Genomic DNA, 18,038 nt, shown 5'->3' with positions numbered 1-18,038 from the left:
ACACAGCCTTGTGGTGCACCTGTACTGATGCAGATTGTGGAGGAGATGTTGTTGCCAATCTGAACTGACTAGGGTATGCAAGTGAGGAAGCTGAGGATCCAATTGCACAAGGAGGAATTAAGGCCAAGGTCTTGAAGCTTATTGATCAGTTTTGTGTTATTGATGTTAAGGCAGAATAAAAAATGCATTTTCTTTCAGCAAAAATTGAAACCAATTGTGTCAAACATGTTCAGTATATGAAGGGCTTCAAAAAATATCTTTTTTCCATCATGGCATTTGATACGCCTACATCCCAGTTATTCCTTTTTAAACATTTCATTGATTTACTTCAAAGAATGGTAAATCATGAGTTCGGACTATATGATAATGTGAAACATCATTTGTAACAGGTAACAAATTTCACCTGTGAAGGTTATGCTTGTAACTTGGAATTACATATATAAGTATCATCCTGCTCGATAATTAGTATTAGGATGGTAGTTATAAATTGACATTACAGTAGCTTGGGTAAAAGTTTGATAAGAATTTTTCACAGCGCTCTCTAAATGTCATAGACATAGAATTATACAGCATAGAACAGCTTCAGCCCAACTCCTCCCTACTAACCAAGTTGCCTAACTGAACTAATACCATTTGTCTGCTATTGGCCCAGACCCCTCTAAATCTCTTGATTTAAATGCTGGTCTTGAGGGAGTACACTCATCCGATTATCTACATCTGAGTTAAACATACAGTGTTTAAAACAACTGTGCATCTCCTTAGCCAAGGGCCATTTGCTTCACCTTTGCTAGAGTGAGAAAGAATGCTCATGTAGTTTCTAAATTTCAGTTCTAACCAAATGAGACTACAAATTTAGTGGACTGGATTTCAAAAATCCTGTCATACTATTTTCTAGTCGGTTGGTCTCATCCTGCAATTGTCATAAATTCAGAGTACATGACCTGATAAAAATCATATAACCTTGAAAAATGCAGTGGTGTTGTGAAGATTTGGAGTTGGACACAAGAGCCATTGTTCACCTGAAAGAACAGGTATGAACTTTAAGCAAAGGATACTCTGTTGTCTGTTCTATGGTAATCTCATCTCCTAAGGTAGTATACCTAACAGTGACCCAACAAAAACAAAACTAGCTCAGATCAGGAGAGCTAACCTGCCAGCTCAATTTACAATTTGCCAGGTTTGTAAATTCAAAATGTTTCAGTGAGAGGAGGTGGTGTGATTTGGCTGTTAATAATTGATCTAAACATACAGTTGCTGTGTAAACTGTTTGCAGAAAGCTACTCCAGCCCTTGGGCACTATCATTACTTAAATTTGACAATTCCATCAAATGTTTTTGCAGAGTACAAGTTAAAATGCTATGCTTCTTAAACTTTGCAGTGATCAGCACTACAGATACATTAATGCTTCTCTGGAGTTTCTATTCAGTATTATGTATAATAACAATAAAGAATATGACTACCTGATAAAATACGTTAAGGTTCACTAATTTCTTCACATACTTACATTATTAATTTTCAATTTGTTCTTTTCGCGCTTTTGTAGATGGCCAGAGATATGATAAAGAACAGCCCGGCTGCGCCTACGAGCTGAACTGAAGTGTGTTCCGGCTTTTCCTCTTCCCTTGTATTTTTCTGCTTATGAAATGAAACAGATTGTTGGTAGACTGAATTCATGTAAAACAAAATCATTAACCAGCTTCAAATGTTCAGGTGTGTTTACATCAAAAACCAACTAGTATTAAAAGAGAGAAAATGTAAAGAGACTTAAATCTATTCTTGATATTATTTCATTTATTTATTGATCTACTTATTCCTTTCTTTTTGTATTTGCAATTTGTTGTTTTTTTGCACATTGATTGTCGTTCATCCTGTTGTGTGCAATTCTATTTTTTTTCTATTTACTGTCAATGCCCACAAGAAAATAAATGTAAGGGGAGTATATGGTGACATATATGTACCTTGATACAAAACTTATTTGAACTTTGAATTAGCAGCCAATGCAGATTTATAACATGTGGATTTTGACAGCATTGACCACCTCTAAAAGATAACAATATGAAGAAATATTTGTCAGGAAAGTAATGACAGTTAGATACACATCACCCAATTATGTTCAAATTCAGTACAGGAAATTTTAACCTATTAAATATGAAGTATTGTTAGGTCAAAGGTTAAAGGTTCATTTTATTATTAATGTATGTATGTATGCAGAATACAACTCTGAAATTTCTCTCTTCTCCAGAGAGCTATAGAGTACAGAAAACCATATAAGTAGTTGAAAGGAAGACATCAATCCCCCACCCCCCGCATGTAAAGAAAAAGAAACAAAAGCTCACAAACCCCAAACATCCCTACCCCTCCCTTGTACAAAAACTAACAGAGCACCAGCCTGATAATCCACAACAAGACAGAATTGGCGAGAACATGAAAAAAAACATTGAAATGTAAGAGGTCAATATGAACTACAGTCCAATCCATAGATCTCAGAATTTTGATAACATCTCTGAGAGCATCGAGACCCAGCGGCCCTACCAACGCAGCGGCTGAGCAGTGGCCCCTCCAACAGCAGGAACTGGAACCAGCAGCCCCTCCAACAGCAGTGACTGGAACCAGCAGCCCCTCCAACAGCAGTGACTGGAACCAGCAGCCCCTCCAACAGCAGTGACTGGAACCAGCAGCCCCTCCAACAGCAGGGACTGGAACCAGCAGCCCCTCCAACAGCAGGGACTGGAAACAGCAGCCCCTCCAATGGCAGTAACTGCAACCAGCAGCCCCTCCAACGGCAGGGACTGGAACCAGCAGCACCTCCAACAGCAGGGACTGGAACCAGCAGCACCTCCAACAGCAGGGACTGGAAACAGCAGCCCCTCCAGCAGCAGTGACTGGAACCAGCAGCCCCTCCAGCAGCAGTGACTGGAACCAGCAGCCCCTCCAGCAGCAGTGACTGGAACCAGCAGCCCCTGCAGCAGCAATGACTGGAAACAGCAGCCCCTCCAATGGCAGTAACTGCAACCAGCAGCCCCTCCAACGGCAGGGACTGGAACCAGCAGCACCTCCAACAGCAGGGACTGGAAACAGCAGCCCCTTCAGCAGCAGTGACTGGAACCAGCAGCCCCTCCAGCAGCAGTGACTGGAACCAGCAGCCCCTCCAGCAGCAGTGACTGGAAAAAGCAGCCCCTCCAGCAGCAGTGACTGGAACCAGCAGCAGTGACTGGAACCAGCAGCCCCTCCAATGGCAGTAACTGCAACCAGCAGCCCCTCCAATGGCAGGGACTGGAACCAGCAGCACGTCCAACAGCGGCAACTGGAACCAGCAGCTCCTCCAACAGCAGCAACTGGAACCAGCAGCTCCTCCAACAGCAGCGACTCGAACCAGCAGCCCCTCCAACAGCAGTGACTGGAACCAGCAACCCCTCCAACGGCAGCAACTGGAACCAGAAGCCCGTCCAACAGAAGCAACTGGTACCAACAGCCCCTCCAACAGCAGTGACTGGAACCAGCAGCCCCTCCAAAGGCAGCAACTGGAACCAGCAGACCCTCCAAAGGCAGTGACTCGAACCAGTAAGGTAGACAATATAGAGTTATTTACACCATTGCTGGTGCATGAGCTAATTGTATATTAGGGAGATAGAATCAGATGCACACCAGCTCTGGTATGTTTTACAGGCCATTACTTCCTACAAAGTGAAACCAAAAGTCATGAATGGCTGCGATGCTTCACTTCCAGGTGAGCTCAATACCTTTCATGCATGCTTTGAAAAGGAGAATAAAACCACATCTGTGTGAATACCTGTGTGATCTCTGTCCAGAGGTCAACTCCAGAACATCTTTCAAAAGGGTGAACTATCACAAGGTGAACCTGGTAGGGCAATGAAAACCTGTGCCAACCACCTAGTAGGAGTGTTTAAACACATCTTCAATCTCTCACTGATGCAGTCGGTGGTTCTGCCTGCTTCAAAAGGGCAACAATCAAACCAGTGCCCAAGAAGATTAGGGTGAGCTGCCTCAGTGACTATCATCCACTTGCACTCACATCTACTGTGATGAAGTGGTTTGAGATGTCGGTCATGGCCAGAATCAACTCCTGCCTAGGCAAGGACCTCTTGCCACAACAGGTCTACAGCAGGTGGAATCTTACTCATTCTCCACTTGGCCTTGGACCAGCTGAACAATAGTGATATCTCTGTAAGGCTTCTGTTTATTGATTCATTGTGGGCTCAGCGTTCATATCATCGTACCCTCAGTATTGATCAACAAGCTTCAAAGCCTGGGTCTCTGTACCTTCCTCTGCAATTGGATCCTGACTTCCTCATGGGGAGACCACAGTCTGTGCAGATTGGAAATAACATCTCCTCCTCGCTGACAATCAACACAGGCACACCTCAAGGATGTGTGCTTAGTCCACTGCTCTACTCTCTCTACACCCACAACTGTGTGGCTAGGCACAGTTCAAATGCCATCTATAAATTTGCCGATGACACAACTACTGTTGGTAGAATTCCAGATGAAGACAAGGAGGTGTGCAGGTGTGAGGTAGATCAGCAGGTTGAGTTGTCTCGCAACAAAACCTTGCATTCAATGTCAGGAAGACCAAGGAATTGAGTGTAGACTTCAGGAAGTGGAACTCGAGGGAACACACAGCAGTCCTTAATGAGGGATCAACAGTGGAAAGGATGAGAATTTTCAAGTTCCAGAGTGTCTACATCTCTGAAGATCTATCCTGGGTACAACATATTGATGCTGTTACAAAGAAGAATCAACATGGCTGTATTTCATGAGGAGTTTGAGGAGATTTGGTACATCACCAAAGACACTCATAAATTTCTGTAATGTACTGTGAAGAGCATTCTAAATGGTTGCATCACCTTCTGGAATGGAGGGGCCCCTGAAAAGAATCAGAAAAAGTTGCAGGAAGTTGCAAGTTCAGCCAGCTTCATCACGGGCATTGGCGTCCGCAGCATTGAGGACACCTTCTAAAGGCGATGCCTCAAAATGGCTGCATCCATCATTAAGGACCCCATCACCCAGGACATGCCCTCTTCTCATTTCTACCATCAAGGGCGAGGTATAGGAGCCTGAAGAGATACACTCAATGTTTTAGTAAAACCTTCTACTCATCTGAAGTCCATGTAAACTACTTCACTTTTTTTCCTTTTTTTCCATTTTTGCACTGTAATTTGTAGTTTTCATTATTATTATATATTGAACTATACTGCTGCAGCAAAACAGCAGATTTTACAACATATGCTGCCGATATTAAACCTGATTATGATTAAGGAAACATAAAAAGAGATTTAGGCTCATGAAAGGAGAGCAGAGAAGTGCCACAACTGGGTAAGAGGGAGGAAGGTATATGGACAGAAGGGCCCAAACCAACATGGAGGTACAAGTAATGGGATGTATTGAAGCACAACCTAACTGCCACACAAATTCTCTCAGATAAATAGCAGAAGTGTTTAAAGGAATCATATCCGGCTGGTAAGCTTACTCTGCTGACCTGTACAAGATGGATAAGAAGTTGCAACACTCAGTACTGTTTGTACCCTATCACTGCAACAAAATGCCACAGAGTAAACCAACTGTCAGCTGAGGTGCACCACCTCTCCCGCTCGATAACCTCCTTTGATACAGCATTAAAGCTTTCCACAAAATGGGGTTCACACATTCAACATGTGGTTTACATATCTTTGTTGATCTTTCCTCACCCATAGATTTAATCCTTTGTCAGCCCCGATTCCCTGATGGTTTACTGGCTTTGGACCAGGAACGCTAGCTTACTTGGAGTTCCCATTGAACCCCACTTTGCTCTGATTCATAGAAACATAGAAACATAGAAAACCTACTGCATAATACAGGCCCTTCAGCCCACAATGTTGTGCTGAACATGTACTTACTTTAGAAATTACCTAGGGTTACTCATAGCCCTCCATTTTTCTAAGCTCCATGTACCTATCCAGGAGTTTCTTAAAAGACCTTATTGTATCAGCCTCCACCACCGTCGCCAACAGCCCATTCCACGCACTCACCACTCTCTGCGGAAAAAAATTTCCCCTGACATCTCCTCTAAACCTACTTCCAAGCACCAGTGCCCTCTCGTGTTAGCCATTTCATTCCTGGGAAAAATCCTCTGACTATCCACATGATCAATGCCTCTCATCATCTTATGCACCTTTATCAGGTCACCCCTCATCCTCTGTCGCCCCAAGGAGAAAAGGGAGACTTTCACATCTATAGTTTCCACATCCTTCCTGGATGACCAGAACTGAGCACAGTACTCCAAGTGGGGTCTGACCAGGGTTCTATATAGCTGTAACATTACCTCTCGGCTCTTAAGCTCAATCCCATGGTTGATGAAGGCCAATGCTCTGTATCCCTTCTTAACCACAGAGTCAACCTGTGCAGCAGCTTTGAATGTCCTCTGGACTCAGACCCCAAGATCCCTCTGATCCTCTACACTGCCAAGAGTCTTACCATTAATACTATATTCTGCCATCATATTTGACCTACCAAAATGAATCACCTCACACGTATTTGGGTTGAACTCCATCTGTCACTTCTCAGCCCAGTTTTGCATCCCATCGACGTCCTGCTGTAACCTCTGACAGCCCTCCACACTGTCCACAACACCCCCAACCTTTGTGTCATCAGCAAATTTACTAACTCATCCCTCCACTTCCTCATTTATAAAAATCACGAAGAGAAGGGGTCTCAGAACAGATCCCTGAGGCACACCACTGGTCCCTGACCCCCATGCAGAACATGACCCGTCTATAACCACTCTTTGCCTTTGGTGGGCAAGCAAATACTGGATCCACAAAGCAATGTCCCCTTGGATCCCATGCCTCTTTACTTTCTCAGTAAGTCTTGCACGGGGTACCTTATCAAATACCTTGCTGAAATCTATATACACTACATCAACTGCTCTACCTTCATCAATTTGTTTAGTCACATCCTCAAAAAATTCAATCAGGCTCGTAAGGCACGACCTGCCCTTGACAAAGCTATGCTAACTCTTCCTACTCATAGTACACCTCTCCAAATGTTTGTAAGTCCTGCCTCTCAGAATCTTCTCCATCAACTTACCAACCACTGAACTAAGACTCACTGGTCTATAATTTCCTGGATTACCTCTACTCCCTTTGTTGAATAAGGGAACAACATCTGCAACCCTCCAATCCTCCGGAACTTCTCCCATCCTTATTGATGATGCAAAGATTATTGCCAGATGCTCAGTAATCTCCTCCCTCACCTGTCACTGTAGCCTGGGGTATATCTCGTCTGGTCCCAATGACTTATCCAACTTGATGCTTTCCAAAAACTCCAGCACATCCTCTTTCTTAATGCTTATATGCTCAAGCTTTTCAGTCCGCTGTAAGTCATCCCTACAATCGCCAAGATCCTTTTCCATAATGAATACTGAAGCAAAGTATTCATTAAGTACCTCTGCTATCTCCTCCGGTTCCATATACACTTTCCATTATCACATTTAATTGGTCCTATTCTCTCATGTCTTATCCTCTTGCTCTTCACATACTTGAATGCCTTGGGGTTTTCTTTAATCCTGCTCACGAAGGCCTTCTCATGACCCCTTCTGGCTCTCCTAATTTCATTCATAAGATCCTTCCAGCTAGCCTTATAATCTTCTAGATCTCTATCATTACCTAGTTTTTTGAACTTTTCTTTTCTTCTTGACTAGATTTTCAACAACCTTTGTACACCATGGTTCCTGTACCCTACCATCCTTTCCCTGTCTCATTGGAATGTACCCATGTAGAATGCCACGCAAATATCCACTGAACATTTGTCACATTTCTGCCGTACATTTCCCTGAAAACATCTGTTCCCAATTTATGCTTCCAAGTTCCTGCTTGATAGCTTCATATTTCCCTTACTCCATTTAAATGCTTTCCTAACTTGTCTGTTCCTATCCCTCTCCAATGCTATGGTAAAGGAGATAGAATTGTGATCACTGTTTCCAAAATGCTCTCCAACTGAGAGATCTGACACCTGACCAGGTTCATTTCCCAATACCAGATCAAGTACAGCCTCTCCTCTTGTAGGCTTATCTACATACTCCACACTCCTAACAAACTCTACCCCATCTAATCCGCTTGCTCTAGGGAGATGAAAATCAATATTTGGGAAATTAAAATCTCCCACGATGACAACCCTGTTATTATTACACTTTTCCAGAATCTGTCTCCCTATCTGCTCCTTGATGTCCCTGATACTATTGGGTGGTCTATGAAATCACCCAGTGGAGTTATTGACCCACTCTTGTTCCTAACCTCCACTCACAGAGACTCAGTAAATAGTGCCTTCATGACTTCCTCCTTCTCTGCAGCGGTGACACTATCTCTGATCAACAGTGCCACACCCCACCTCTTTCGCCTCCCTCCCTGTCCTTTCTGAAACATCTAAAGCCTGGCATTCTAAGTAACCATTCCTACCCCTGAGCCATCCAAGTCTCTGTAATGGCCACAACATCACAGCTCCAAGTACTGATCCACGCTCTAAGATCATCCGCTTTGTTCATGATGCTTCTTGCTCTAAAATAGACACATCTCAAACCATTGGTCTGAGTGTGTCCCTTCTCTATCACTTGCCTATCCTCCCTCTCGCACTGTTTACAAATTTCCTTTATTTGTGAGCCAACTGCCTCTTCCTCCGTCTCTTCAGTATGGTTCCCACCTCCCCCCGCCCCCCAGCAGTTTTAGTTTAAACTCTCCCCAATAGCCTTAGCAAACCTCCCTGCCATGATATTGGTCTCCGCAGATTCATGTGCAACCCATCCTTTTTGTAGCACGACCTCTGGCTGTACACCTTCCCAATTCAGGATATCGTGGACACGCTCAGAAACATCCCAGATCCAGGCAGCTGAGAGGCAAACTATCATCCATGTTTCTTCCTGTGTCCACAGAATCGCCTGTCTGACCCCCTAACTATAGAGTCCCCTATTACTGCTGCTATCCTCTTCCTTTCCCTACCCATCTGAGTCACAGGACCAGACTCTGTGCCAGAGGCACGACCACTGTTGCTTTCCCCAGGTAGGCCATTCCCCACCCCCAACAGTACTGAAACAGGAATACTTACTGTTAAGGGGGAGAGCCACTGGGGTACTCTCTAGTATCTGACTCTTGCCCTTCCCTCTCCTGACTGTTTCCCATGTATCTCCATTTAACTAATTAAACTACACCAGTGATAATTTAGTATGTCATATTGAAGGAGGTGAATACTTATGCAATCAATTATTTTGTGATTTATATTTGTCCCTGGATACCAATGGCCAAGAAGAGCAAGGTGAGCTGCCTCATGTATTATTGCCCAGTGCTTTGGGAGGTTAGTCATGGTTAGAAGTGACTCCTGCCTAAGTAAGGACCTGGAACCACTGCAGTCTGCCTATTGCCACAATAGGTGCAAACAGATGCAAACTCACTGGCTCTCCACTTGGCCTTCGATCACCTGGACAATAGCCATAGTATGTCCGACGTCTGCTTATTTGCTTATTTTGCTTATTTTCTCAGCTTTCAACACAATCATACCCTCAGTTCTAACCAACAAGCTCCAAAACCTGGGCCTGTGTACCTGCCTGTGCAACTAGCTCCTTGACCTCCTCACCAGAAGACCACAATAACATTTTCACCTCGCTGATTATCAACACTGGCACACTTCAAGGACATCTGCTTATTCCACTCCCTCTCTCTGCACCCATGACCATATTGCCAATAACACGACTATTGTTGGCAGACTTTCAGATTGTGATGAGGAGGTACAAAGGAGCAAATTTGATCAGCCGGTTGAGTGGTGTTGCAGCAACAACCGGGCACTCAGCATCAGTGAGACCAAGGAATTGATTATGAAATTCAGGAACAGTAAGTTGAGGGATCAGAAGTGGAAATGGTGAACAAATTCAAGTTCCTCAGTGTCAACATCTCTGATGATCTACCCTGAGCTCAGCATATTGATACAATTACAAATGGCGGACAGCAGCAGTTATATTTCATTACAAGTTTGAGGAGAATTTGTATGTCACAAGAGAAACTCACAAATTTCTAGACTTGTACCATGGAGAGCATTCTAACTGGTTGCGTCACCACCTGGTATGGAGGGGCCACTGCACGGGATCAGAAAAAGCTGCAGAAAGTTGCAAACTCTGCCAGATCCATCATCGGCACTGGCCTCGCCAGTATCCAGGTCACCTTCACAAGGCGACACCTCAGAAAGGTGGCGTCCATCATAAGGACCCCCATCACACAGGACACGCCCTTTTCTCATTGCTACTATCAAGGAGGAGATACAGGAGCCCGAAGACACACACTTAATGTTTCAGGAACAGCTTCTTCCCCTCCACCATCAGATTCCTGAATGGACAGTGAACCCATAAAACTCATTATTTTCCCCTTCCCTTTTTACACAGCATATTTAATTTATTTTTTTAAATATATATTTCTTGTAATTTATAGTTATTATTACGTCATGCAGTTTTGTAAGATGGCATTATTAAAACAGAAATTGGCTTTACCTATCTTTATTTAAGTATGCAGGCTATTTTCTTAATACTTACTTGCTTCTTATCAAGGCATCAAATTTAATCAAAATTAAAATCATTCCCAAGTTATTGATTAAAGAAATGTACACTAGAGGCTAAGTAGAGCAGAGCTAAGGGTGGGAGGGATGAGAATTAGTCACTTTAGCAGACTAAAGTGCTATTTGAAGATTAGGGGAGTAATTTGCTAAGTGAGTAAGCTTCTCATTAGGCTGGAGTAAAGCAATGGGAATGTTAGCAAGAACATTTAAGGGAAGGGTACTCACTGTGGAATGTATTCAGGGAAAGATCTGATGAAGTGATATTGACATGAAGTGCAGCTCCATGTCACTCTCCATACAGAGAATATTTCCAACACTTTGATGAACTTTTTATTGTATCTAAATTGATAATTAAAAAAATAAACATACAGTTTCAATGAAATGAACACAAATATCCAGATCACATGCCTTGCTGCATTTGATTTTCGATTTTAAAAATTCAACTTTGTTGCTGATTAGGGGGACCATTTAGAAGGTTGTAAGTTAACTGATGGCTGCGACAAATATTCACAGCTGTAAATGATGTGTCTCTGTCAAAAGCAACCTCCCATTGGGGTAAACTGAAGGAATACTTATTCACAATGTTGAGGCAACTTGATATTTGTCCATCCTGCTGTAAAATAATTGTGCTGTTGCTCATAAAAGTCCAAGTTGTCTTTAGTGTTGGACTCAGATCAAATTTACAGGCAACTTTTGCTACTCATTCTTCACTTCTAAGGTACTCTCTTTTCATAACTTCTTTTATGCTTTGATAGAAAGCACATTTCTTTTTCTGTTTGTAGAAGTCTTCTTGGGTCAGACGTAATTGATCACGAAATAGTAAGTACAAAACTGCAGTAACTAATGCAAAATGACACATCTGTCTTTCAAACCTCAAACAGAAGGAATATTCAGTTGTGCTCAGTACTGAGCCTTTGCATATTTAAATAATGCTTTTTCTTTTCAAAGGAAAATTGCCTACAAAAAACAATTCAATGGTTCTAAGAATGTTTTGATTTAATTGAAATTTAATACGGATGTACAATAAATGCAACCTTGATGGCAACGAATGTAGGATTTTTTGTGTCATTGATGTTCTTTTGCGACATAAATGGATGTAAGAATATTCTATCAGGTGATGGAATTTACACAAAAATAGTATGGTTCAGACAATTCTACTTTTATAGAGGCTAAAAATTTGCAGGTGCAAAATAATAGAAACAGGTATAAAACATCATAGTTTTGAAGTAAACATTGTCACAACATCTTCCTATTCTTGTTCACTATAAAATAGATTTTTATGGGTATCCTAATTATGAATTATTTTTAATACAAGGCTTTAATGATACACTGCTGAGCAAATGGCTTATTGCTCCAAATGGAGGAGGAATAGAAAAATAACAAGAACTTTTATTGTCTTTGGAATTGCCTAATGAAGTCAATGCCAGATAGCCTAATTTGTTTATTCCCAACAAGCGAAAAATCAGATCGTGAGATAGTCACCAGCTAAGACTGCAGTGGCCTACACATTTACTGTGGGGTGACTAGAAACACAGTTTTTTCAGCTCTAAAAAGTTACAGAAATAAAACCTAACTTCTCAATAGCAGTTTTGAGCAATTCCTTTTGAGGATTGCTAATGCGGCATTTGTGTCTTCATTTTGGAAAAGATGGCCAACTAGAGCAACTGCTTCTTTTGAGACCCATGATTTTGATGCTAATGCGCATGAACCACATAACTGGTGTAGGAAAATTTCCATGCATCGGCTAGTAACATTGCTTGGCACTGAAGTAGCATAACCTTGCACTCAACATCAGCAAAGTCAAGGAACTGACTGTGGACTTCAGAAAGGGCAAGTTGGGAGAACACATACCAATCCTCGTTGAGGGGTCAGCAGTGGTAAGGGTGAGCAGCTAAGTTCCTGCACATCAACATCTCAGAGGATCTATCCAGGACCCAACATATTAATGCAATCGTGATGAAGGCATGCCAGGGGCTATACTTCATTAAGGGATTGAGGAGATTTGGTATGTCACCAAAGACTAGGAAATGTCTACAGAAGTACCATGGAGAGCATTCTGACTGGTATGAGGGCAACAATGCACATGATTGTAAGATGGTTTAGAGGGTTGTTGACTCAGCTAGTTCCATCATGGGCTCAAGCTTCCCTATCATTCACAACATCTTCAAAAGGCTGTGCCTCTAGAAGGTAGCATCCAGCATTAAGAATCCTCATCAACTGGGACACGTTTTCTTTTCATTTCTCTCACTTGGGAGAAGGTACATGAACTTGAAGACCCACATTCAATGTTTCAGGAACAGCTTCTTCCCTGCTACCATCAGATTTCTGAATGGTCCATGAACCCATGAACACTACCTTGCTATTCTTATTTTGCAATATTTATTTATTTTTATTGTAACTTAAGTGTTTTGTTATGCCTGCACTGTACTGCTGCCATAAGACAACAAATTTCACAGCCAATGTCAGTGACAATAAGTCTGATTCTGAATCTAGTTCTGATGCTAAAATGGCTGTTTCATTCAATGAAGACTCTAATCACTCAGCTTTGACTCTCAACATTCTGGTGATGTGAGGTTTGTGGGGGTTCATTATTAACTAGAAAACTCAGTTTGATCAGTCATATAATTATTGCAGCTACAAGTGTTTCAATAAAATATTGACGTCATACAGGCGGCACATCTAAAGTCAAAGTAAAATTTATTATCAGAGTACATAGATGTCACCACATACAACACTGTGATTCTTTTTCTGTGGACTTACTTAGCAAATCTATAGAACAGTAACTGTAAACAGGATCAATGGACAACAAGCTGTCCAAATGCAGATATAAATAAATAGCAATAAATAACGAGCATGAAATAACAAGATGAAAGAGTTCTTAAATGAGTGTAGTTATCCCCTTTTGTTCAAGAACCTGATGGTTGAGGGGTAGGAACTATTCTTGAACCTGGTGCACTTGAGTCCTGAAGCACTTGTAGCATCTACCTGATGACAGCAGCAAAAAAAAGAGAATGGCCTGGGTGGTGAGGATCTTTGTTAATAGATGCTGATTTCCTACTGCAACGCTTCATGTAGGTGTGATCAATGGTTGGGAGGGTTTTACTTGTGACGTTCTGGGCTGAATCCACTACCTTTTGTAGGATTTTCTGCTCAAAGGCATTGGTGTTCTTATACCAGGCTATAATGCAGCCAGTCAGCACACTTTCCACCATACATATATAGAAGTTTGCCAAGGATTTTTGATGACATGCTGAATCTCCGCAGACTGCTAAGGAAGTAGAGGCACTGTCGCGCTTTGTTTGCAATTATAGTTATAAGATGAGTTCAGGACAGGTCCTCGGAGATAGTGACACCCAGAAAATTACTGACCACCTCCACCTCTGATTCTCCAATGATTACTAGCTCATGGACCTCTGAATTCCCTTTCCTGAAGTCTACAAGCAGTCACTGATATTGAGTGAGGGGTTGTTGTTATTACACTACCTGCCAAATTTACAATCTCCCTCCTGTATGCTGATTCATTACCACCTTTGATACAGCCCACAACAGTGGTGTCATCAACAAACTTGTATATGGTGTTGGTGCTGTACTTAGTCACACGGTCGTAAGTGTAAAGCGAGGAAAGCAGGGGGCTAAGTACACAGCCTTGCGATGCTCCTGTGCTGATGGAGATTGTGGAGGAAATGCTTTTATCCAGAGTTTGACAGAATATTTTCTACTTCCTTAGATGTTTGAACTTCAACTCTCAAATAACTTCAACATCAACAAGTCAGAACGTGTCACATTGTTGGCACCTTATCTGGCCAAAATATTGATTTCTTCCCCCACCAATGCACCATGGCAACAGTACTGTATGTATCACTCACAAAATGTGTTGCAGTTATCCACACAGATTACTCTGACAGCACCTCACAAACCTGAGACCTCTATCACTGAGAAGGAAAAGGGATGATGGCACAAAGGAACACCGTTGGAAATATATTGTTCCTTCTTTCCTGCTGGGTTGAAATCCCTGAGCTACCTATCCAACAGTGCTCTAGGAGTACGTTCATCAGAAAGTATGCAGCAGTTCAAGATGGCGGCTCACCAATAGCTTCTTAAAGAACATTTCTTTAAACAAAATTCAATGAAAAGAATCCAGTATATTTTTATACAAGGAGAGTGGAATGCTATTTAGAAAAGCAAGTAAAAACACTTTATAAATTAAATAGGTCTACAAGATGATAAGAGTCATAGATCGAACGGATAGCGAAAGACTTTTTTCTGGAGTGGAAGTGAACCAAGGGACATAATTTAAGGTGATTGGAAGAAGGTATCGGGGAGATGTCAGAACTAAGTTCCTTACACAAAGTGGTGAATGCATGGAATACCCTCCTAGGAATTGTGGTAGTGGCAGATACATTAGGGGCACTGATGAAACTCTTAGATAGGCACATAGATGATAGAAAAATGGAGGGCTACTGTATGTAGGAAGGAAGGGTTAGATCGATCTCAGGGTAGGTTAAAAGGTTGGCACAACATTGTGCGCTGAAGGATCTGTACTGTGCTCATTCCTAACAAACCCTTAAAAAAGATCTGATTCCCAAAACTCTGCTTGAAATCAGCAATCCATAGATGCTGATTAGTGATCCACTTGCCTATTATAATTCCATGAAATAGTCCTTCCTACTGTTGAACACATATTCAGCTCTGTAAGCTTAAAACATGGCATAGGCTGCTTTGTTGAAGTTTGATTTGGCACCTTTGGGATCCATGTTGACATAAGCTGCTGCCTCGGCATACATCCGGTGGATGTTAACACCACACATGCTAATACTTGTCTTAGTATTACAACTCATGTATAAAAATTAAACGGCACTTTGGAACCATTTCAGTAGTAACAGGCACTGCAGAGCCAAGTTTGGTGTCCAGGGAATGCGGACTTAGTGCATCATCCAAAACAGCAGCAATGCAAAATCACTTCTAGCAACCAGAGTCTGCAAGTCTTACTGTAGACCAGCATGATGCTTTGCAAATATGAGCACGGCAATTCCTCAGTTTACCTATCTTTAGTTTATAAATCTGCACTACAGCACCATTGTCTCTTTGGGTATGTCTTTACTTTATAAAGTGTTTTTTTTTGCTTTAATGAATAGCATGCAACACTTCTTGTGGAAGAATACACTGGATTTCTTCAATCAGATTTTGCTTCATGAAATGTTCTTCAGGAAAACATTTAGGAACACATTCTCAGACACATCTTGGAGATTATTCTAAATGGTCGCACCGCCATCTGGATGGAGGGGCCATTGCGCAGGATCAGAAAAAGATGCGGGAATTTGTAGACTCTGCCAGATCCATCATAGGCACTAACCTCCGAGCATCCAGGTCACCTTCAAAAGGCAATATCTCAAAAAGTTGATATTCATCATTAAGGACTCCTATCACCCAAGACATGACCTTATCTCATTGGTGCCATCAAGGAGGAGGTACAGGAGCCTAAAGACACACACTCAGTGTTTCAGGGACAGCTTCTTCCCCTCCTCCATCGGATTCCGAATGGACAATGAACTTATGAGCACCACCTGAGTATTTTTTCCTCTCTTTTTGTACTACGTATTTAATATAATTTTTATTTTTTTTATATATACTTACTCTAATGAATAGTTTTTATGTATTGCAATTACTGCTGCCTTAAAGCAACAAATTTCACAAAATATGTCAATGATATTAAACCTGATTCTGATTCATAAACTGAAGAATAGCTCTATTTGAGTACTGTAATGTTTAAAATCTGTGTAAATTCCTGCCACATTCACAATTTCCAGTTAAACCACTGATCTGCAGCTTTTTACTGAGCTTAGGTGTTATGCAGTGGGTTCAAGGTAACAAAGAAGGTTCAAATTTACTGCCATTTATTAACCAGGCACTTCCAGGATCACAGCCTCTTAACACCAATTCCTTTTGACGCATATTCTAACTTTTCAGGAGTGGAAATAGCTTTGTTCGATATCCTTTGAATTTTGTCATCATTCTCAGCATTATTCATTTTCTCAAGCTGTGAGGCACAGCATTCTTCACAAGACACAGTCTATCATTTTCACCTGTTCAGAAAGAAAGGATGAAGGCCAGTTGTGTATTTTTGGAATATAATCAATTTCACGCTGTTGAATGTCATCAAAGGTCAGATGTGTAGGATTCCACAGCTTGTTATAAATGATTAATTACAATTTAATTTAAAAATTTAATAAAATGATCAAGAAGCATGAATGTAATGCATTATGTTTGTTATTCTGCTGAGGAAAAAAAATTGCTGACCAGGTTTAAAGATCCTTTCAGCCTTATTGATGATAGACTAAGGAACTAGAGGTAACCTCTTGACTTAGATGAGAATAAGATCATTATGGAACATTAGCTGGACTGTATGGATAATAGGTTTGCACTCAAACTGGCAGGATGTGATTTATGGTGTTCTTGAGAGATTAGCACCCTAATATCAGCTTTTCATTATACTTAAAAATATTTAGATGAAGTAATAAGAAGGCAGATATCCAAAATTGCTGATCACATTAAGCTGCGCACTATAAAAAATGCAAGTGTTGAGAGTTGAAATGGGATTTCCACAGGTTAAACTGAGTCGCAAAAATAATAGCATTCGAAATTAAAGGCTATAAGTTTTAGGTTATCCATTTTGGGATTTTAAAAAATACCAGAGTAAAGTGACAAGCTAGGAATTATGGACAAACCATTACTCATGAACTAAAAGCATCTGAAAAAGTACAAAATATAACTCAAACAATTAACAGATTGTTCCTCTTTACCCCAAGTAGCCTGAAGAATAAAAAGGTAGAAACCATGTTCCAGAGGAAAAAAAAATTTCTGTGTATTGCACCAAATTAAACTAATAGTTAGCTGGTCATTTCAGAGACAATGGCTGCCTGGATCTATTGTGTGCGTCAATACATTCCTGATTCTAAGCCTGCACATCGAGTTCAAATATAGTTACACAAGGCGCTGAATTGAAGGGTTATTTACACTTCATATCTGACTCCTTCATATTACACCAGCTGGAAGTGATGCATCCATTGTGCCCCATTCCCTTCAATGGAGAAGTCAACCTGTGCTGCAAAGTCAATGGTTGGTCTTATACGCTTTAATTACTTTTTTCCAATAAATACTGTTTACAAATGAATCAATGTAAGTTAAATGCATTTTAAAATTATTATTACTTTATAAATATTGTTTTTAGTTTTAATTGTTTCAATTGATCCTGGAAAGTTTGGCCAGCAAGCATATTTCGAGAAAGTGGATAAAACCTTCTGCCACATGAGCTGTGGTAAAGGTAAGTGGTGGCAAGTGATTTACTTATTTAATTTTATTTAAATCCGTTTAATTATTCAGAAATGTTTACTGTGTTCATTATTTTTAATTTTTAATGTCTCTGATTATCAGGTGCATTTAAAAACTGTCAA

General features: G+C 41.1%; 1 protein-coding gene across 1 annotated transcript in view; it reads right to left on the bottom strand.

The window, feature by feature from the left end:
- The window catches only part of kcnh8 (potassium voltage-gated channel, subfamily H (eag-related), member 8), a 460,036-nt gene that overhangs the window by 181,700 nt on the left and 260,298 nt on the right, over positions 1 to 18,038 (bottom strand). The window contains exon 4 of the mRNA XM_063042495.1: positions 1,505 to 1,632. Within this exon, the coding sequence (XP_062898565.1) occupies positions 1,505 to 1,632 (128 nt within the window). The remainder of the gene's footprint in view (positions 1 to 1,504; positions 1,633 to 18,038) is intronic.

The sequence above is a fragment of the Mobula hypostoma genome, chromosome 3, assembly GCF_963921235.1.
Source record: "Mobula hypostoma chromosome 3, sMobHyp1.1, whole genome shotgun sequence".
NCBI lineage: Eukaryota > Metazoa > Chordata > Chondrichthyes > Myliobatiformes > Myliobatidae > Mobula > Mobula hypostoma.
This window is presented reverse-complemented; position numbering and strand designations above follow the sequence as displayed.